The following is a 22,379-nucleotide window of genomic DNA, read 5'->3' on the forward strand; positions in this document are numbered from 1 at the left end:
TTCATAAGCCAGGCACTGTGCTAAGTTTTTACATGAATTATTTAATTTCACAGCCATCTGTAAGATATAGAGAGTTTAAGTAACTTGCCCAATATAACATATCTAGGAAGTAGTAGGACAGCAAGTGTGTCCTTTTGATCATTGTGGTACAGTGCTGTGTTCATAAAAGCCATCTAGTATAGTTCTCTTCTTATGCCTGAATACCTTTTTATCATATCCTGCCCGTGAACAAAGAGCATTCATTTAAAAAGCAGTGGAACATTTTTGAAAACTAAACATGTACTAGGCCCCCCAAAATTTCAAATTTTGCAAAGCAGAAATCTAAGAAACACATTCCTGACTACAAAAGGAAGAGCTAAAACAACAAAAAATTGAAATACTTGGGAAATTTTAAAACTCTGTCTTAAAATCCCTCCCTGCCACCTCCGCCCCAGCTTAAAAGATAATCAGCAGAATGATAGATTATATATAGAAGTGAACATCTGTGGGGAGTGTTGGAGGTGTGCAAGTGCTATTTGTAGAAAACTTTACAGTTTTAGAATGAAGCCCATAATGTATAAGTGAATTAAAGCCCACAACATATAAATGAATTAAACTCTGAACCTAAGAAACCGGATAAAAACAACAAAATAAAAAAGTAAAAGAAAGGAATTTAAAAACATGAAGGTAGAAGTCAATGAAGTAGAACTTTTAAAAATAGATTTAACAAATACACCAAAAATCTGTTTTTTTTGATAAGAATATTAGGTAACTCTCTGACCAAGGAAAAGGTGAAAATATTTATAAACAACATTAATCTCATGTCTTCACACCTCATATCACCATATCAGCAAATCCTGTAAGTTATATCTTTAAAATATAGCGCTTCTAACCAGATAGCATGTCATTTCTGTCATCCTGGTGGTAGTCCTCATAATCTCCTGGGCTACTCAATCTAAGAGTTGGAGTGCCTGCAATCTATTCTTTATGGACCAGTATTTCATCAAAATTCTCTAGTGGTGTCCCATCATACTGAGGATAAAATTCAGTCTTTACCCAGATCTACAGTGCCCTTTAAAATCTGAACCCTAACTATCTCTATGGCCTCATCTACCATTCCTTCTTATTCTTCTCCAGCCACATTGGACTTCATTGTTGTTCCTTGAACATTCCAAGCTCATTCCTGCCTCAGTATTTTTGTAATTGCTTTTTCTCTGGCCTCGATCTTCATATACATTCTGAAAGATTACCTCCTCATTTCATTCAGATCTCTGCAAATGTCATCCTCTCAGACAGACTTTCCCTGATCTTATTTGTGTAAGATATCACCTTCTCTCACTCTTTAAATGTTGCCCTTCTTTATTTGTCTTCACAGCATTTTTCACTCCTTGAAATTAGGTCATGTATTCATTTGTTTACTTATTGTTTCTTTTCCCTTCTAAATTAGAGAGCAAAAATCTTGTCTGGCTTTTGTTTTAAAGCTTTATATTTCCAGGGTGCCTGGGTGGCTTAGATGGTTAAGCATCCAACTCTTGATTTTGTCTCAGGTCATGATCTCATGGTTTGTGAGGTTGAAACCTGTGTCGGGCTCTGTACTGGCAGCATGGAGCCTGCTTGGTATTCTCTCTCCCTCTCTCTGCCGCTTCCTCCCACTCTCAAAATACACTAAAATAAATGAAATAAAAATATAATAAAATAAAGAAGTAAAAAGTAAAGTAAAATAAAATAAAATAGAGGTTTATATTTCTAATACCTGGAATATTGCCTGATATATAGTAGAAAATGATAACTCTTAGTTGAAGGAAGGAGAGAACAAGAGATTTAACTACATATATAATGAAGATTAAGAGCAGGAGGATATTGCATGTAAGTTTTGGTTTACAGATTGAAAAATTAGAAGAAATGATTTTTTGAAGAAAAATTTAAATTATGATATTTAAAAATAATTGGAAACCTATTTATGTGAAAAATATGGAATAGGTAAATCCATAGAAAGCAGATTAGTATTTATCAGGAGCTGGCTTCTGATTCTGGTATATTAAGTATATCAGGTATATTCGTATATATTAAGTATATCAAATATATATTAAGTATATCAAACTTTCCCCCTGCATTGCTGAATTGATTTTTCACAGTATCACCTCTTCCTCATACATATCTACTGTGGGTTTTGTGTGTATGTTTGTGTGTGTGTGTTACCTTTTAGATAAACCTTCCTTATGTCTCTTATCTCCCTTTTTATCTTTTAATTTCATGCCTTTTTAAAGAAAATGGTTGTTTTCTGTCCCTGTTTTATGAAGGCCATCTCTTACTGTATTGTCTTTTGGATTTGAATTAGATCCTTAGAAAGGGCATCCCTTTCCTTTGATTAGCTGGATCATAAACTCCATGAGAGAATGGACTGCTTTTTTATCATTAGCACCTAGGACAGTACCTGGTGCTTGGTAGCATGAAAATACATGTTTGCTGAATGAATGAGTGGGTACATGTTCCCTTTATTCTGAAGCATTTTAAGAAAATATGCTTCATATTGATTTACAATATTTTCTATGTTTATCACCAGATGTAGGGTATGGCTTGGTCTTGGTTTTGCCATCCATTTATTCATGATTTATTGAGCCTCTAGAATGTGCCAGTCAGTGTGTAGGTACAAGGATGGCAGTGAACATGACAAGCATGGTCTGTTGCCTCATAGGACACTCATATGTTTAGTGTGGAAGTTGAACATTGTAATTTATTAGTGTTATAAAGGATCAGGAACAAGGTGTTTAAGTATTGGGAGTTATAATTGGCGGAGCTAATCTAGTCTGTGGCATGAGTGAAGGTATATTCTGACTGGTTAGAAAAGTTAGGTGAATTAGAAAGAATAAAAGATGAATAAACAACTTAGTGACAATGCTGATTTACTGGGCTGGAAAGTAGCAGCTACAATTAGAGGAGAGTGATATCCAGATAATAGGTGACAGAGTAATGGCAATCGATTAACTAGAAAGGGAGGTATTGAGAAAGGATTTTTATTTTTTAAAGTTGAGAGGATTTTTGAGCATAGGGAAATGCTGATGGAAGGAGCCATTAAAGGAAGAAGTTCAAAATACAGAAGAAGTAAAAATATAAAAGGTCCCAAGAAGAATGGAAGCGGGTGGAGTATAGAGCAAAGGTAGAGAATTTGAAAGTAATACATTTATCTATCTACCTATCTATTTTTATAGTGTTAGTGACAGAGTACATTTATTTTTATCCTATTTAGATTGATAACACTTCCTTCTGGAAGGAATTTATATGATTTTCTTTAAAAAAATTTTTAATTCCAGTGTAGTTAACATACAGTATTAAATTAGTTTCAGGTGTACAATACAGTGATTCAGCAATTTTATACATTACTCAGTGCTCATCAAGATAAGTATACTCTCAATCCCCTTCACCTAATTAATATATTTATTTTAATAGGAGGAGAAGGTGTGTTAATTGGCTTAAATTTGTAGGTTTGTTGGTAGGTAGTTGAAGGAGTTCTTATGATTTTGAAGACATGTGTTTTTCTTTGTGTTAATGGGAGCCAAAACCATTGGCTGAGAGTGATGGAGAGAAATGAGAGGTCAAACAGTGTTGAGAAGGAATTGACTAGAGAAAAACAGTAAATTGCTAAACAGTGAAAAGGGTCAGTTGAAATTTGCAACTGTGGATTTCTAGTGTATCAGTCTAGTCTGATGACATGACTTTTCTCCAGTAGTGCTTAATGGCCTTAGCAGAGTAGAATCAGCTTGAATTTTGATTTTTGTCTGGTGTATGGAACCAGAGAACAAAGGGGCTAGGGAGTTTGGTCAGAGAGTGATTGAAATGATAGGTCCAGTATTCTCATTTGGTGAAAGGAAACGAAAGACCAGAGGAAATTGATGCCTAGAACTCAAAAGCCTTCATCTGTATCACCATATTTGTTGAAACCACTTCCTAAAATCTGGAGGAAAAAAGTTTTATGTATATTTTCCTGTGCTGTTGCATGCCACACTTCTATTTATGTGCCCATCTTTTTTTTTTTTTTTTTTTTTGGTGATCTAGCTAGAAAACTTTAAGATTGTATCGGTTAATAGCAAGATCTGAGGCTAAGATTTAGATTTCTGTACACCTTGCACATCCATGGCACACCCCAGTGCTGTTGTTTTTTGTGATATGTTATGAGACTCAGGTGTCTTGTGAACTCTATAGCTATGGTGTAAATTTTTAATCAGTGTGTGAGGTTTATTTTTGTCACAACTATGTATTATTAGTTGAATGTCTTTTGGTTTGACTATAGAGCTGAGTTAAATGATGTGGAATAACTTGATGTAAGAAGTATAGAATTACTTTAAACTGGTGCCTCCCCTCAAAAAAAAAAATCAACTGTTTTTCCTGAGAACTGAGAACTTTTGCTTTTACATATAAAAAGATAGATCTATAGAGTAGTATAGTAAACAGTTCTTAAATAAGAAGAAACTTGGACAGGTACATTATTAGTGTGGCAGCTGCAGGCTTTTATAGGTGTTTGAGACATTGTTATGTGGTAATAATAACTATGTTATACATGTTTGTTGCTATTGTGATTGTATTCATTTCCTGTTGTTCTTGTAACAAATTACCATAAATTTAGTAGTTTAAAACAACACTATTATATTTTTTACAGTTCTGGAGATCAGAAGGTTGAAATGGGTTGTATATGGGCTAAAAACAAGGTTTTAGCATAGTTGTAGTCCTTCTGGAGGCATTAGGAGAGAATCTGTTCCTTGCCTTTTCCACTGTCTGGAAGCCACCTGAATTTCTGGGCTTATGGCCACATCACTTTGACCTTTCTTCTGTCATTACATCTTCTGAGATTGTTCTGCAGTTTTTTCCTGTTATAAGGACTCTTGTGATTACATTAGGCTTATCTAGATAAAATCTAGGATAATCTCCCTTTCTTAAATTTTTTAACTTAATCACATCTACAAAGTCCCTTTTGTCATGTAAATCCTAGAGGTTAGAATATGGATGCCTTTGGGAGAGGGCCTTTATTTTATTGACTTTGTCCTTTTTCAAGATTGTTTTGTCTGTTCTGGATCCCTTGTATTTCTGTATGAATTCTAGAATTGACTTCTCGATTTCTGCAAAGAAGGTAGCTGGGATTTTGTTAGGTGTATTGCACTGAATCTATAGATCAATTTGAAGAATATTGCCATCTCAACAACATTAAGCTTTCCAATTCATGAACATGGGTGTCTTTCCATTTAATTAGGTCTTTTTAAAGTTTTTTCAATGATGCTTTGTAGTTTTCAGCATACATGTCTTGTGCTTTTTTGCTCATTTTATTCCTAAATTTTTAAAAATTCCATTTTCCATTGCTCTTGTAAATGGAATTGTTTTCTTGATTTCATTTTTGGATTTTCATTGCTAGTGTATAGGAATACAATTGATTTTTGTGTGCTGCAGCTTTGCTGAATTCTCTTATTGCTCTGATGGGTTTTTTGGTGGATTCTTGAGAATTTTCAGTATATAAGGTCATGTTATCTGTGAATATAGATAGATTTACTTCTTCCTTCCCAATTTGGATACTTTCGTTTCTTTTTCTTAATTGCCCTGGCTAGAACTTTTGTAACAATGTTGAATGGAAGTGATGATAGCAGGCACCCTCGTCTTATTCTTAATCTTGGGGGGAAGTAATGTCTTTCAGCATTAAGTAGGATATGAGCTGTAGGTTTCTCATAGATGTCCTTTATCAGATTGAGGAAATTTCCTTCTAAGTGTGTTTAGTGTTTTTGTCATAGAAGGGTATAGGCTTTTGTCAAATGCTTTTTTTGTTGTTGTTGAGGTGATTATTAGAGTTTTGTCCCTTATTAGTATGGTGTATTACATTGATTGATTTTTCATATATTGATGGTTCGTTTCTGTGAATGACCTTGCATTTCTAGGATTCACTCATTGATTATTGAATGTGAGAAAATTCATCTGTCATAAGGTTATCTGAAGACTCATAGGCTGAGATTTTTTATGTGATCAATTAAACCTTCATCAGCATTGAGAGTGCTGTTTTCTCTCTTTTTGTATTCATCTTCTCATCTAATACTTGTAAAACGTCTTCCTTTGATAGTATTCTTCTCTGACATTTTGGGCAGAAAATGAAAATTCCTGTATTCTCAAATGTGTTCTCTGAGGGCTTAAAAAAAAACAAAAGCAAAAAACAGTGGCTAGAAAGCTGGTGTCTCCAAACTTGTGTCTTGAAAGTTGATGCAACACTTTAAGGCAAAGTGATAAGAAAAGCAAAGGAGGATATAATAGTGATAATTTATTTCATTGTTGAATCATTCTTTTAGAAAATTCCAGATGTTTCTATTTCCTTTTTTTCCCCCTGTTTTTTGTAGTGAACAATACTGTGTAATAATAAAGCAATTTATCCACTGAATACCTTTTCTAAATCCTATTATCTCATCTGGGTTGTTTCCCAGGCATTGTTTCCTAGGCAGTGCACCTCAGGGGCTCAGATGGTATTTGTAGCTATAGTTGGGTAGGAATGGCAAACTGAGGACATACTGATCCTTGGTCTGTGATACAAAGATCCAGAATCTGGGATGAATTGAGAACTCATCAATTGTAAATCCATCTGGACAGATTACCTATGCTAAAATAATTGCTTGAGTTGAAATTTAGAAGTTAGGCAGCTTAGCTTAATGGGGAGGAAGGTTCGGAAGGGTGTAAGGAATAATGCTATCTTTTAGATATTTTTAAAATATGTGTTTTTAAAATTCAAGTATGTATGTTAATTTTTAGTATGTTTCATTAAAACCATGTATTATAAAATATTACCACTTTTTTTCAATGTTTCCATCACATCTACATCATTAACCACTGCATCCTTTCATACAATATTTAAAAATTTCTTTGAAATTTTGTAAATGTGTGATTGTGTATGTTTTGTTCCCTTACAGAAATTTCTCTGAAGGGAAGCTCTAGGTTGATACATGCTGGAAAATGGGTAACATTTACTTTAAACATATATAATTTACTTTTTTGTAGTTATACCAGCAGGTTGTTTTCAAGGGAACTCTGAAGGCACTATCCAAATTAGCATTGTGGAGAAAATCATAAAAGGAGGTTTTGTTGGTTGTCTGGGTAAGGAAAGATAATACTCATTAATCCATCATTTGGATCACTATGCATTCTTGTTTTTGTAGTTAGAGTTCTACAGATAATGTCTTACTTTATTACCTTTCCTTACTTTTTATTTTCTTACTATTTGAAACATTTTCTTCAGATCCCATGGAACTTTAAAAGCACTTGAATGGTGTAGTTTATCCACTAGGCGTAGTTCTAATGTCAAGAAACTTGTTTCTAGAATTGGAAAACAAAAATATAAGAATAAGCCAATCCATCACAAAACCAAAAATGAGAATAAAAATAATACCAAGCACTCAAAATGGAAAAGGATATAGAAAAAGATTTTTTTAAGAAAGCTGGCTTATACTGAAAGATACCCTCTGTGGAAAAGCTAATGGGAATACCATAATTATTTAGCCTGAGTAGTGCAGAAGTGCTTAATAGTTAATTTGATTTTGTTATTACATAAACATTTTTATGAATAAAATAGTGCAAGACTATATTGAGTAATAGGTTGAGTCTCCAGCCTTGGTGGACCATTTAGAAAATAGTCAATACTTTTCTTGAATGGTTTAGATCAGGTGTCATAAGCATAAAATGCGTAGGGGCCATGCAGATAACATAATGTTTGAATCAGTTAAGTTTAAGACAATTAGAAATGACTGGGGGGATGTGAATGGCTTCTTTGGTATCTTACTGCCAGAGATTTTTACTTGCCAGGAATTTATTTGATGATTTCTCCTGAGAGAGTTACCATTTTTAAATTTGGATATATAATTTGGAAAAGTAAGATGAAATTTAGCCATATATTACTGTCATAAATCCAATTAGGTGAAATTGCCATTTCCCACTTAGCTTCAATTTTGTGGAGTTTCTATATTAATATTTTATTACAATAAATTTTCTGGTGATGTGTTATCTTGAATAAGAAAGTCATTTTATCAACGTGTAACTATGAGATGGCTAATTAGTTTTAAATAAGTATTTTATGTTTCATTTTATTCTTTATACATTTCAGTCAACTTTTATAAAATATTTTAGGACTAGCAAAGAAAAAAATCTCTACACTTCAAAAAGTGATCATTGTAATTATTTTATTGCATACATCATCGTTTTTTACTTAAGTTAACCTTAGAATATTATCTTGGCTTATTTTTAGACATGAGATTTTTGTTTGGCTCCTGGTCTAGTAAATTTTAAATAATGGTTTAGTCACATAATCTGTGCTGTTAATTTTTTTTCATTTTGAGACTTTGAAGAACTGTACATACATATTCAAAGTTATATGTATATAGCTATATAACTTCTGAGTTAGGCAGAAGTTTGAAGTATGACTAGAATTTTCTTGTCTGTTTCTCATATAAATATTTGAACTTGCCTAGAGAATTTCTCTGTTTCCCTGGTGCTTAATCATCCTAGGTAGTGCCCTTGTTATCGTTAATTCATAACCTGTTCTTGTCTATTGAAACTTACTTGTATTGTGTCCCCTTACCTCTTTAACAGGTTAGTAATCTGATGAATCCAGTTCTTTGCTCAATTATTCATTCATTTATTTACTCATTCAAGAAGTGTTGAGAGCCTCCCATGAGCTAGGCATTGAGGATAAAAAGAGTTAAGACCAGGTTTCCCTTATAAGGGATTTGATTTGGACAGTGATACACAAACTGAAGAAATATAATTGATTAATTCAATCAATATTTATTTGGCATCCACTGTTTACCAGGCACTATTCTCCAGTTCTGGGTTTGCAGCAATGAAACAGGCAATTTTCATGTCTTCATGGAGCTTATATTCTAGTGGGGGGACAAACAGGTATATCATTTACAGATGAGTATTTGAAGAAAAATCAAGCGTAGGAAGAGTTGGGTGAGAGCTTTGGAGCATAAGTCATACCACAAAGTTGTCTCCCTTTGAGTTAAAGGAGATGGTCTTTTGTACCTCTCTATTAAAAAGTCATTGGTGGCTCTAGTTAGCCTAGATCATTCTCTGAAGGTGGGAACAGCTCTGAGCCATTAATTAACACCTGAGGAATGTGTACTCTGATCCTGTTACGGGGATCTGGGTAGGATGTCATAGAGTCCACTAAAGCAGGGTATCTTTTCTTTTCCTCCTCAGTGTGTTTTGTCGTAATTTTTCTTGGTACATTTGCAAAGACTAAAGCCAACCTGTAACAGTATGTTTCTTTCTTTCTTTTTTTTTGTTAACTCACTAGATTAAGGTAAAATGAGTTAAAAGGCATTATTTCAAAAATCAGAGTCAAATGGAATAATACTTGAGACTTTTAATTAGGATCACTAGATTTAGAACTTTCATAGTTTCAGTTAATGTTTTAAATAGATTGTGTCCCTTGTATAAGAATAGGCACTGAAGAGGAGGACCAAAAGCATGGGTTCAAATATGGTCTTAAGCTTATATTAGCTGTATAACTGTAAGCATGCTATTTTACTTTCCTTTATCTCAAATTTTTTCTTTAAAACAAAGCAAATACCACCCATCTTGAGGTTTCGTTGAGGGCTAAAAGAGATCATACATATAGAATATTTTACATATTTTGTTGATGTTTGTATATTCATAGAAAATCTTATACATAAGAAAATAGTTTTTCATTCTCTTTCAAGAAAATAAAAATTGAGGGGTGCCTGGGCGGCTCAGTCTGTTAAGCCTCTTAAACTTTGGCTCAGACCATGATCTCACGGTTTCTGGGCTCAAGCCCCGCATCCAGCTGTCTGCTGTCAGCATGGAGCCTGCTTCAGATCCTCTGCCTCTCCTTCTCTCTCCCTCCCCTGCTTATGCACTCTCTCTCTCTCTCTCTCTCAAAAATAAGTAAACTTAATCTGATGTGAACATTTACTGAATCTTGACAGATGCATACATCTGTGTATTCCAAACTCCTTCAAGATACAGAATTTACCATTATCTTGGAAAGTTTCCTTGTGCCTTTTCTCAGTTAATCCTCACATCTACATGAAAGAGACAATCATTACTCTTGATTTTTTTCTACCATTAATTACTACATACACTTTCATGTAAGAGTCTTTTATTCAGCATATTATATTTTAAGATTTGTCTGTGTTGTTGAACATATGAATATATGAATTATTGCTGAGTAGTATCCCACTGTATGAAAATCCCACAGTTTATCCATTTTCCTACTGATGGACACCTGGGCTACTTTTTGGCTGTTATGAATAAAGCTGCTATGAAAATTGTCAATACTAATCTTTTTATGCACATGTTGTAATTCCTCCTGGATTATATAATGGGTGGAGTCATAGGTATATGCTTAGTTTTATAATAAACTGCTAGACTTCTGTCCAAAGCAGTTATACTCTTACACTAAAACAATATATTAAGAGTTTCAGTTGCTTTTCATCCTGGTCAATATTTGATATTGTCAGTCTTTGAAAAGTTTGCACTTCTAGTGAAGCATAGTGTTGGCTCTTTGTAATTTGTATTTCTGCAGTGACAAATTGTGTTATCTCTTTCAATATGTGTGTTGGCCATTCATATATCTTCTTTATAAAAGTGTCTATTCAGATCTTTCACCCATTTAAAAATTTGACTGTCTCTTTACTGAGTTGTAGTTGTTCCTTATCTTGGATATCAGTTCTATGTTAGATATGTGTTTTGTGAATAATTTCTCCCAGTTTGTGACTTGCTTATTCGTTTTGGTGATGTTAATTTTTTATAAGTACATGTTTTTTAAAAATTTAATAAAGCCCAAATGTATCATGTTTTTCTTTTATGGTTATTACTTTGTGTGTACTAAGAATCCTTTGCCTATCTCTAAATTATGAAGATACTCTTCAGTGTTTTCTTCTAAAAACTTTATGATTTTAACGTTTATGTGATGTTTAATGCTTGATTTATTTTGAATTAACTTTCACGTATAGTGTAAAGCACAGATCAAGGTTAATTTTTTAAAAGTGAATATCTATTTGTTCCACCACCACTTGTTGAAAAGACTTTCCTTTACTCATTAATAACTTGGTAAAAAAAATGACCATCTAAGTGTAGGTCTTTTTCTGGGCTACCTATTTAGTACTATTGATCTGCTTGATGATACTTATGAGAGTACCATACTGTCATGATTTCTGGAAATATAGAGTAAGTCTTGAACTCAGGTCGTATAAACGCTGTAGCATTTTTTGTTAGTTTCCAAGATTGCTTTGGATATTGTAGGCTCTTTTGTATGCATTTTATGCATTTTGTATGCATTTTAGAATGAACTTCTCAATTTCTCCAAAAAATGACTGCTGGAATTTAAGATTGTTGTCTCTTTAGAACATTATAGGGAGAATCAACATTTTGACAACAGTGAACTTTCCACTCTATGAACATGGTATATCTCTACATGTTTAAATATTCTTTAAATTTTCTTTTTAAGTAACCTTTGTAATTTTCCATGTCTTCAAGTAAGGATTTTTGTTCATAAGATATGTGGTCTGTAATTTTCTTTTCTTGTAGTTTCTGTTAGGTTTTGGGATTAAGAGCATGCTGCCCTCATAAAATATGTTTGGAAGTATTCTGTTTTCTTAAGGAAATTTTATAAGATTGGTATTGTTTGTTCCTTAAATGTTTGGTAGATCTATATAGTAATCTGGCCCTGTAGTTTTCTTTGTGGGAGGAGTTTTGATAAGTTCAATTTCTTTAATAGAGATAGGCCTGCTTCAAATTTTCTGCTCAATTTTGTGTCAGTTTTGGTAAGTTGTATTTTTCAAGGAATTTGTTTTAAATAAAATGTTAAATTTGTTGTAAAGTTGTTATATTATGTTCCTATTTTAAAAAAGCCTTTAAGGGACGCCTACGTGGCTCAGTCAGTTGAGCATCTGGCTCTTGATTTTGGCTCAGGTCATGGGATTAAGCCCTGTGTCGGGTTCTGTGCTGAGCATGGAGCCTGCTTAAGATTCTCTCTCTCCCTTTGCCCCTCTCCCCTGCTCACATGCTGCCTCTCTCTCTCTCTCTCTCTCTCTCTCTCTTAAATGGAAAAAAAAAGGTCTTTAATATCTGGGGCACCTGGCTGGCTCAGTTAGAAGAGCATGTGACTCTTGATCTCGGGGTTGTGAGTTTGAGCCCCATATTGGCTATAGAGATTACCAAAAAAATAAACTTAAAAAATAAAAATAAAAAAGACTTGAATAACTAAATGATGCCCCTTATTTCCTTTCTGATGTTTGTAATTTCCCTGTTATTTTTTGATCAGCCTTGTTAGGGGTTTATTAATTTTACTCCTTTTTAGAAATCCAGTGTTTGGCTCATTGATTTGATCTTTTTTGGATTTGTTTTCTGTATCATCCATGTCTACTCTTTACTCTTTCTTTCCTTCTACTTTCTTTGATTTGCTGTTTGTTTTTGAACTTTTGAGATAGAAGCTTAGATATTGATTTTCATTTGTCTCTTCTAATACGTGCATTCTTCTTTACATTTATTTACAAGTATTGTTTTAGTTTCATTTTCTATGTTTCCATAGTTTATATTTTCATTATAATTTATTGTAAATATTTTTGAATTTCCATGATGATTTATATACTTTTATTTTTTTGACTCATGGGTAATTTAGAAGTATGTCACTTAATTTTCAAGCAGTAGGGGAGTTTCTCAATTTTTGGAAATTGTTCACTTCTAGCTTAATTGCCTTGTAGTCAGAGAATATACTCTCAGAGACTTCAGTCCTTTGAAATTTAATGAGATTTGCTTTATGATTCAACATATGGTCCATTTTGGTATGTGTACTGTGTACAGTCTATATTCTGTTTTTATTTGGAAGAATGTACTATGTATATTAAGTCTGGTTGGTCACATAGTTCAAATCTTCTGTATCTTGGTAAAAATTTTTTTTCACCTGCTTAATCTTGTAGTGATTAACAAAGGTGTGTTAATCTCCCACGTGATTATGGATTTGTCTGTATCATCTATTAGTCTTGTTTTTTGAACTTTTTTTTTTTGCTTTGTATGTATTAAAGCTTTGTTATTGGGTCCATTCATACATAGAAGTATAATATCTTTTTGTTGGTATGACTTTTTAATTATTAAGAAATGTCTTTTTTTTTTTTTTTTTAGTAGTGCTTATTGCCTTAAGTTGACTTTATCTGATATTGGCTTAGCTATGACAGTTTCCTTTTTATTGTTTTTTTGGATAGTACACTTTTCCCCCATCATCTTATATTTAATCTTTCTGTGACCGTAAATAGTCTTATAGTAGAGGGAATATTTAACATAATAACTATAATTTGAGTTTAAAGTTACTATCTTACTATTTGTGTTTCAATGATGTGCACTGTGCCTTTTCTCTTCTTCTTTGGTTCAATGAAATATTTTAATTATTCTTTTTCTCACCTCAGTTAGCTTTTTTAATGGCTATCCTAGAAATTACTACATGAATTTTGAGTTATTGCAGTATGGTGTAGGTTATTACCTCTGCCACTTCCTGCATAATGCAGATATCTTAGAAACTTTGACTCCCATTTACTCCAGTTCTGACTTTTTAAAATTGTTTTCATGCATTTTAAAATTTTAAACTTAACAAGATAGTAATATAATTATTTTTATGTCATTGTTCATGGTCATTGTTCATGTTTCCCAATATTTACCTTCTTTACAGCTCTTACTTTTTGCATTTGTTTTTTTTTTTCCCTAGTATTATTTTCCTTCTGTTGGAAGAATTTGTTTTTAGTATTTCTTTTACTGATAAATTTTTACTTATTTTTCTGAAATCACTTTTATTTCATTTTTCAAACATTTTTTAAACTGTGAATAGATTTCTTAATTGGCACCTATTTTCTTTCAGAATTTTTTTTAAAGTTTATTTATTTTGAGAGAGAGAGAGAGAGAGAGAGAGAGAGAGAGAGAGAGTGTGTGTGTGTGTGTGTGTGTGTGTGTGTGTGTGTGTGAGCAGGTGAGGGGCAGAGAGAGAGAGAGGGAGAATCCCAAGCAGGCTCTGCACTGTCAACACAGAGCTCATTGTGGGGTTCGGACTCATGAAACTGTGAGTTCATGACCTGAGCTGAAATCAAGAGCCGGATGCTCAGTCGACTGAGCCAGCCAAGCACCCCTTTCATAATTTTAAGAAGTCATTCCATTGTCTTCTGCCATTCATAATTTCTGTCTAAAGTTATTTTTCAGTCTGATTGTTGCTTGCTATTTATTTATTTTTAAAGTTTATTTATTTTGAGAGAGAGAGTACAAGCAGGGAAGGGACAGAGGGAAAAGGAGAGAGAGAATCCCAAGCAGGCTCAGCGCTTTCAGCACAGAATCTGACGAGGGTCTCAATGTCATGAACCATGAGATCATGACCTGAGCTGAAATCAAGAGTCATTGTGCTTAACCAACTGAACCTCCCAGGCGCCGTGATTGTTGCTTATTTAAATCTGTTTTTTCCTCTAGGTCTTTAAAGATGTGACTTTATATCTTTCACTAATGTTAGAAAGTTCTTGGTTGTTATCATTTCAGATATTGCTTCTGGCTTATATTCTCTCTCTCTTCGTCTGGGAGTTCAGTCATGTGTGTGGTAGAAGCTTTCAGTGGATTCCATAGGCCTGTTTTTCTCTCTTTTACATTTTTCAACTTTTATTTCTCACTGCTTTGGTTTGGATATTTTTTTGGAACATCTGTTTTAGTTCAAGTTTATTCTGTTCAATCTGCTAGAGGCACCAAGCACTAACAACACTTTGGAAATTTTGCTATGAAGAGTAAGGATATAGGAGCAGTAATTGGACCATGTGGGAATAAAGAGAGGGACTTACTTTTCGTTTTTGGTTAGACATACTAACATGTTTATGTTATGATTGAAATGATTCAGAGAGAAAAAAATTAACTCTGTGTGGGAAAGAAAAGAAAGATGATTTTTGGCTAAAAGTCTCTGAGGAGGTGAGAGAGGACATAATCCAAAGCATAACTGGGAGAACTTTGCTTTGATAGAAGTGGGACATAAAGAGAATAGGCACTAATTTATTAGTAGTCTTTGAGGTGGAATTCTGGCTTGTGATGGAAAATATGCACTGTTGTAAGTTTCTAGACTCTTAAACTTTGGGAGTGTGTGTGTTGGGCATATGGGAAAATTGTCCAAGAAATAGAGAGTTAGTGAAAGAGTAGACTGTATTGAGAGCTACTTAATACTTTCTTCTACTTCTGTGTGCCCTCAGCGATAGCTACCTTTATCTTTTATGGTACTCAAAGTACTACAGTGTACTTTTAAGGAAATACTTAAATGTTTAGTTAAGTTAAATTAATTAAATGTTTTTCTCATACCATTAAAATTTCTTTACTATATATTTGAACATAGTTAATTCCTTAAAGTGCATTTAAAATTAATTATTAATAGTATTTTGAATAGGAAAATCCAGGTTTCTAACATTTTCCCATATTATCTTTTACAGTTCTGTGAGTACTAGAATAGCACAACCATGTTTCGGAATAGTCTCAAGATGCTTCTTACTGGAGGGAAATCGAGTCGTAAAAACAGATCAAGTGGTAAGTGACTATGCTACATTTATTCTGTGTGCTATTTTAGAAAGGGAAGTTCTTTTAGGGATCTGAATTGATGCTACAACTTTATATATTTATTAAGTGGTTAATTTTTAAAAAAAGGAGGTTTACATTTCTCTAGGCTGCCATACTCTTTTTTTTTTTTTTTTAAGTTTATTTATTTATTTTGAGAGAGCGTGAACAGGGGACAGGCAGAGAGGGAGGGAGAGAGAGAATCTCACGCAGGCTCCGCACTGTCAACATGGAGCCCAGTGCAGGGCTCAAACTCACCAACTGCGAGATCATGACCTGAGCTGAAATTAAGAGACAGATGCTTAACTCAGTTACCCAGGTGCCCCAAGGCTGCCATGCCATACTCTTAATATAAGACGTAGGAACACTTAAATATTTACCAGGAACAGTCAGATAAAGGAGTTTGTGGATGAAACATATTTATTTCTGATATATGAGGGAGTAAAGCTTCTGTGTACTACTTATTAAAAACTTTCTAGACATAAATTTATTTTTTGAATTAACATAGGAAATTATTTCATTCTTAGGCACCCTTTGGGGAATGAGACTGTAGAAATAGGAACTGCCCTCAAAGGGTTGTACAGAAAGTGAAATATAAACTTAGATTTTTACAGTCATTAAAATAAAGTTTATGAAGTTTGTTTTAAGAATAAGGAGATAATTCTTAAGCTTTTAAGGTAAAAAACATAAACTTGTATGTATACTTTTTTTGGAGAAATGTTGATAAGAAATGTAGTAAATGTTTTCTGTTAATGGGTTGTAGATACTTATTGTTTCAATCTTCTGATTTTCTAATTTTTCTGCATTTTACAAATTTACATTGGCGGTATATTCATTATTATTCACTTAAAAATGTTTTTAAACTCTCATTGTGATTTCTTCTTGACCCATAGGTATTTAAAGTGTAATTGTTAATTTCTAAACAGTTGGTGCTTTCCTGTTTTCTTCTTATTATTAACTTAGGTTCCGTGATAACAGTATAGTTAAGTTCTCTTATATTATTATTTTATTTTTTTGATTAAAAAAATTTTTTTTACTGTTTATTTATTTTTGAGAGAGAAAGACAGAGTGTGAACAGGGGAGGGGCAGAGAGAGAGACACAGAATCCGAAGCAGGCTCCAGGCTCTCAGCTATCAGCACAGAGCCCAATGCAGGGCTCGAACTCACTGATGCAGGGCTTGAACTCAGCAACCTTTGAGATCATGACCTGAACCAAAGTCGGATGTTTAACGGACAGAGACAGTCCAGGTGCCCCTATTTTTTTGATATTTTTTGAGATTTGCCTTACAGCTCAGCTTATGGTCAATTTTTGGTGAATGTTCTAGATGCATCTGAAAATAATATGGATTCTACAGTTATTGGGTCTAGTGTGGGTCAGTTTTGTTAATGGTGGTACTCAAATATTTTATACCCTTATTTATTTTAAAGAAAGTATTTACTGAGAAAGATGTGATTAAATCTCACACTATGATTGTGGAATTTTCTCCCGTTTCTCCTTCTGGTTCCTGACAATTTTTGCTTTATATATTTGGAACCTATCTTATTAGACACACTGAAATTTAGAATGGCTGTATATTCCTAGTGAATCTGTTTTACCATAATTAAATGTCCTCTTTATTTCTAATAATGTCTTTTGCTTGAAAGTTGACTTTATCTAATATTACTGTAGCTATCCTACCTTTCTCTTGATTACAGTGCTTGCAGAGTATAATTTGTTTTATTCTTTTACTTTCAGCATTTCTGTATGGTTTTACTGTTAATAGGGTATAGTTGAGCTTTCTTTTTTTAATTTATTCAGACAAATTTTTCTCTTAAGGGAGATGTTGGTTAATCCACATTAATTCAACCAATGATATATTTGTGTTTAAATATAACACATTACAATGTGCTTTCTACTTATACTGCCTGTTCTGCATGCTTTCTCCTTTCTTGCTTTATTTTTGATATATCAAAACATTTTTTATTCTGTATCTCTTCCTTTTGACTTAGAAATTACATATTCTTGTACTTCTTTCAGTGCTTACCTTAAAGATTAAAACATCAATCAAAGTTTGATGTCAAATGGTACTTTTCCTTTCTTCTTGGACAATGCAAGAGCCTTAGCCTTAATGTCTCTACAAGACATTATTGTTGTTTTATATACTCACCATTATTTAGGTTTACCTATATATTTGATCATTTCACTGATTCTCATTCCTTCTTTCATCCCTCACTTCTTCTAGATGGGATCACTTTTAGTTTTGTCTGGAGAAGACCCTTTAGTATTTCCTTCATGTGGCAAATTTACTTTGGTTTGTGGAAATGTCTTTATTTTGCCTTTATTTTTGCAGGATATTCTTGCTGGGAATAGAGTTCTAGATTGGCAGTTGTCTTTCAGCACTTTCAAATATAGTTGTCTTCTGGCTTTTTTTTTTTTTTAACTTTTTTTAATGTTTATTCATTTTTGAGAGACAGAGACACAGTGTGAGTTGGGGAGGGGCAGAGAGAGGGAAGCACAGAATCTGAAGCAGGGTCCAGGCTCCGAGCTGTCAGCACAGAGCCCAACGTAGGGCTTGAATCCACAAACCGTGAGATCATGACCTGAGCTGACGTCAAATGCTCAACTGACTGAGCCACCCAGGAGCCCCTGTCTTCTGGTTTCTTGAATTATTTCTGGTGAGAAGTCAACTGTTAGTCTTAATTGCTGCCTCTTTAAAGGCGATCTTTTTTCTCCTTGTTTTTAGTTTTCTAGATTTACAGTGATGTGCCCAGGAGTGGTTTTCTTTTTTTTTTTATTATTATTAAAGTAGAGTTGACATACAATGTTATATTAGTTTCAGGTATACAATAGTGATTGGACAATTAGTATACTGTACTTTTCATCTCCATGACTTGTTTTATAACTGAGGGTATGTGCCTCTTAATCTCCTTCACCTTTTTTGCCCTTCCCCAAACCCCCTCCCTTTGGCAGCCACTAGTTGGTTCTCTGTATTTACAAGTTTGTTTCTATTTGGTTGGTTGGTTGGTTGGTTGGTTGATTTTGTTTTTTAGATTCCACATACCAGGGAAAACATACGATATTTATCTTTCTCTGATTTTTCACTTAGCACAATACCTTCTTCCATCATTGTTCATCATCTATTTATGTTTGTAGTGTTTCTTGAATTTATGGCTTGTTGGCTTTCATCACTTTCAAAAAGATATTATCCATTATCTCTTCAGATTTTTTCTCCCTTCATTTTCACTCTTTCCTTTATTTTTAGGACTCCAGTTATGCATTTGATAGACCACATGCATATCATCTCTGTCTCTTAAAATCTCTTCCTATCCTTTTCTCTCTATATGCTTTATGCAGGATATTTTCTTTTTGATAAGGATATCTTACAGTTCACTAATTCATTCTTCAGTGGTGTATAATCTGCCCTTAACTGTATTCAGTTCTTAATTTTAGTTTTTTGTGTATTTCAGTCCTAGAAATTCCATTTGCCAACTTAAATTTTTTTGAAATAAATTTAAGCTTACTGAAAGGATGCAATAATAGTACAAAGAACACATGCCCTTCCACACATTCATGAGTTTTTAACTTTCACTGCATTTATTTTATCACTCTCTCTATACATACATACATGTTCTGTCTCCCTCTCTCCCCAAGTCTGTCTTCTCTCTCACACTCACTTTTTAAAAAATCACATGAGAGTAAGTTAAATACATTGTGCCCCTTTACTCTTTAAAATTTTTAGTGTGACTTTCTTGAGGAAAGGAGGTTCCTCTATATAACCACAGTATAGTTATCAATTTCAAACAGTTTAACATCGATATACTTTTTATCTAATCTACCATTTATTTTCCACATTTTGTCAGTTTACCGAGTAATTTCCTGTGTAGAATTTTCTCCCTTCTTCCCAAGCTCTAATAAGGATAAGGCATTACATTACTTTGTCATGTCTTTTTATTCTCATTTAATTTGAAATGCTCAACCTTTTTTGACATTTTTGAAGAATAAAGTCTCTCTTTTTAAAAATAAGCAGAAGCCCCTAATTTTGTGTTTGATTTTTTTTTTTTTTTTTAAATGACTAGATTCAGGGTATGCATCTGTGGTCTGAATGTTACTTAAATTTATGTTTTTTTCTTCTTGGGGCATCACAGCTGGAAGCGCACAGTGTCCATCTGTCTCTCATTAGTGATTTTGATCACCAAATCAAGGTGCTCTCCAGGTTTTTCTACTAATGGGTACTGATTTTCCCCTTTCAACTTAAAAACAATCAGCAGGTAGACGCCATTTGATTCTTTTTATGGTTTTCATTTCTTTGCCAGTATTCTCAGTCTTGTCTCTTATGTCCCTAAACATAGTAAAATCTGTGTCTGGTAACTAAATGTGTCTGTTTCTATTGTCTTTTTCTTTTGGTTTTTACTAATGTTATTTCATTTCCTTGTTTGTCTGTTATTTTAGTTTTTAGTTATTTTTTTGAAGTAAACATTTTATTTTGGGTTAAATTTGGATTTAGAGAAAAGTTGTAAAGATAGTACAGACAATTCTCAATACCACTTACCCACTTTTACCCATTGTTACATCTTATATTCTTATGGTCCATTTGTCTGAACTAAGAAACCAACATTAGTAAACTACTGTTTACTAAACTGCAGATCTTTATTTGGATTTCATTAGTTTTTCCGTTAATGTCCTCATTATGTTTCAGAATCCAGTCCAGAGAACCACATTACATTTAGTTATTTTGTCTCCCCACACAGTTTGAGTTTGCAGAAGACAGATAATTATTGGCATCATTTTTTGATCACATGCACACACACACACACATACTCATAGAGATCAGAGATCTGAGTGGTTTCCAAATTTGACACCTAAAAAAATGGCTTATCCCAAATTTATTTTCTGGCCTAGAACCATGATTTTCTTAGACACCTTCAGTTGTTCACTTTTGACACCAGCACTAGCATTTTCTATCACTTCACAGCTATTACCTTCTATAAGATATTAGTAGAAATCAATAAAGTCATACTAGGATGCAGTTGTGAATAGACTTTTTGATCTGAGTACCAGATAAGTGACTTATGTATACATACTATTCTGATTAAAGGTAGGCATCATATTTGCACTTTAGCAAAATTACAAATGATTATATCTTAGGCTTCAGAGTAAGTACAACTCTAGCAGAGATATTATTAAATCCATACATGTCAGGGTTCTACTGTAGTATTAAAGCTAATTCCTTTTGATTTACTAGATATTTAATTATGTCAATAATGATTTTGGGGGGTCTCATTTTACTATTTATTCTTCTCCATGGTTTTTCGTGTAAAATGTTTATAATTTAGTGTAGTTATAAGTTAGATTAGGTATAAAAATAGTGCTTTGTATCCTGTGTGAAAAGAAGCCAAATGTACTCCAAGGTAGGAAATTATAAAGCAAGAATAAATTTTATATTTTAAAAAAAGTATACCTATCGAATAACATCATTAGTGTTTTCATTATTATTTTTTTTCTTTAACTGTTAATGAATAATTGGGTGGACTTTATTCTTTATATTAACTTTTGCTCTTAGCTTATATTTAAGATTCATAAGGTAACTTTTCTCATAAGCATAATTATTTGTTTTGTTTTAGGAAACTAACTTAGTATTCATTTAAAAAGAATTTGTAATAAAGGGAAATTGTCTTGTTGTAATTTGTATTTTAAATAGTTGATCTGAACTTTTGTGTAGGCCACTATATAAATATTTCACAGAAATAGATTTTATATCCAAAAATAACAAATGAATTTTCTCAGGCAAAGTTTTCTCCCTAAGCATATGTAAATACCAGTTTTATAACTGAATTTTATAACTTCTTTCAAAATTTTCATGTAAAAATTATTTTTGATACATGTAGGACTAGATACATGTAGGACTCCTAAGTTTTATCAAAAAAAAAAAAAAACAATTGTATGACTCTTTTTAAAACATTATGAGTTATAAAGGAAATATATATGTTTCTCTTTTATTTTAAAAGTTACGTTTAGGGGTGCCTGGGTGGCTGAATCGGCTAATTTCCGACTTCAGCTCACGTTGTGATCTCACAGTGTGTGAGTTTGAGCCCTGCATCAGGCTCTTTGCTGATAGCTCTGAGCCTGGAGCCTGCTTCAGATTCTGTGTCTCCCTCTCTCTCTCCCCTTTGCCCACTCACACTGTCTGTCTGTCTGTCTGTCTCTCTCTCTCTCAAAAATAAACATTAAAAAATTAAAATAAAAGTTATATGTTTATATATTTTCTTAATTTTTGTCTTAACTTACTATTTTAAACATGCAAGTAATTAGTGAAAGTTAAAAAATGCTTCTTTGAAAACATTTGCCAAAATACAGCATCCTTTATTGATAAAAACCATTAAGAAAGTAGGGATAGAAGGGTCATACCTCGAGATCATAAAAGCCATATTATGAAAGACCCAACGCTAATATCATCCTCAATGGGGAAAAACTGAGAGCTTTCCCCCTAAGGTCAGGAAAAAGACAGGGATGTTCACTTTTGCCACTGTTACTCAACATAGTATTAAAAGTCTTAACCTCAACAATCAGACAACACGAAGAAATAAAAGGCATCCACATAGGCCAGGAGGAGATCAAACTTTTATCACTCTTTGCAGATGACACAAAACACAAAAGATTCCACCAAAAAACTGCTAGAACTGGTCCATGAATTCAGCAAAGTTGCAGGATGTAAAATCAATGCGCTGAAATCACATTGATTGGTGCATTCCTATACAACAATAATGAAGCAACAGAAAGAGAAATCAAGGAATCAATCCCATTTACAATTGCACCAAAATCCATAAAA

At 33.2% G+C, this 22,379-nt stretch overlaps 1 protein-coding gene across 10 annotated transcripts in view; it reads left to right on the forward strand.

Moving 5' to 3' along the window:
- TANC2 (tetratricopeptide repeat, ankyrin repeat and coiled-coil containing 2) overlaps nucleotides 1-22,379 on the forward strand; it is a 361,357-nt gene that overhangs the window by 44,906 nt on the left and 294,072 nt on the right. For all 10 annotated transcript variants that reach the window (XM_042916896.1, XM_042916899.1, XM_042916900.1 and 7 more), the window contains one exon: nucleotides 15,453-15,546. In XM_042916896.1, coding sequence (XP_042772830.1) covers nucleotides 15,480-15,546 — 67 coding nt within the window. In that variant the 5' untranslated portion in view covers nucleotides 15,453-15,479. The remainder of the gene's footprint in view (nucleotides 1-15,452; nucleotides 15,547-22,379) is intronic.

This window comes from Panthera leo, chromosome E1, assembly GCF_018350215.1.
Source record: "Panthera leo isolate Ple1 chromosome E1, P.leo_Ple1_pat1.1, whole genome shotgun sequence".
In the NCBI taxonomy this organism is placed as follows: domain Eukaryota; kingdom Metazoa; phylum Chordata; class Mammalia; order Carnivora; family Felidae; genus Panthera; species Panthera leo.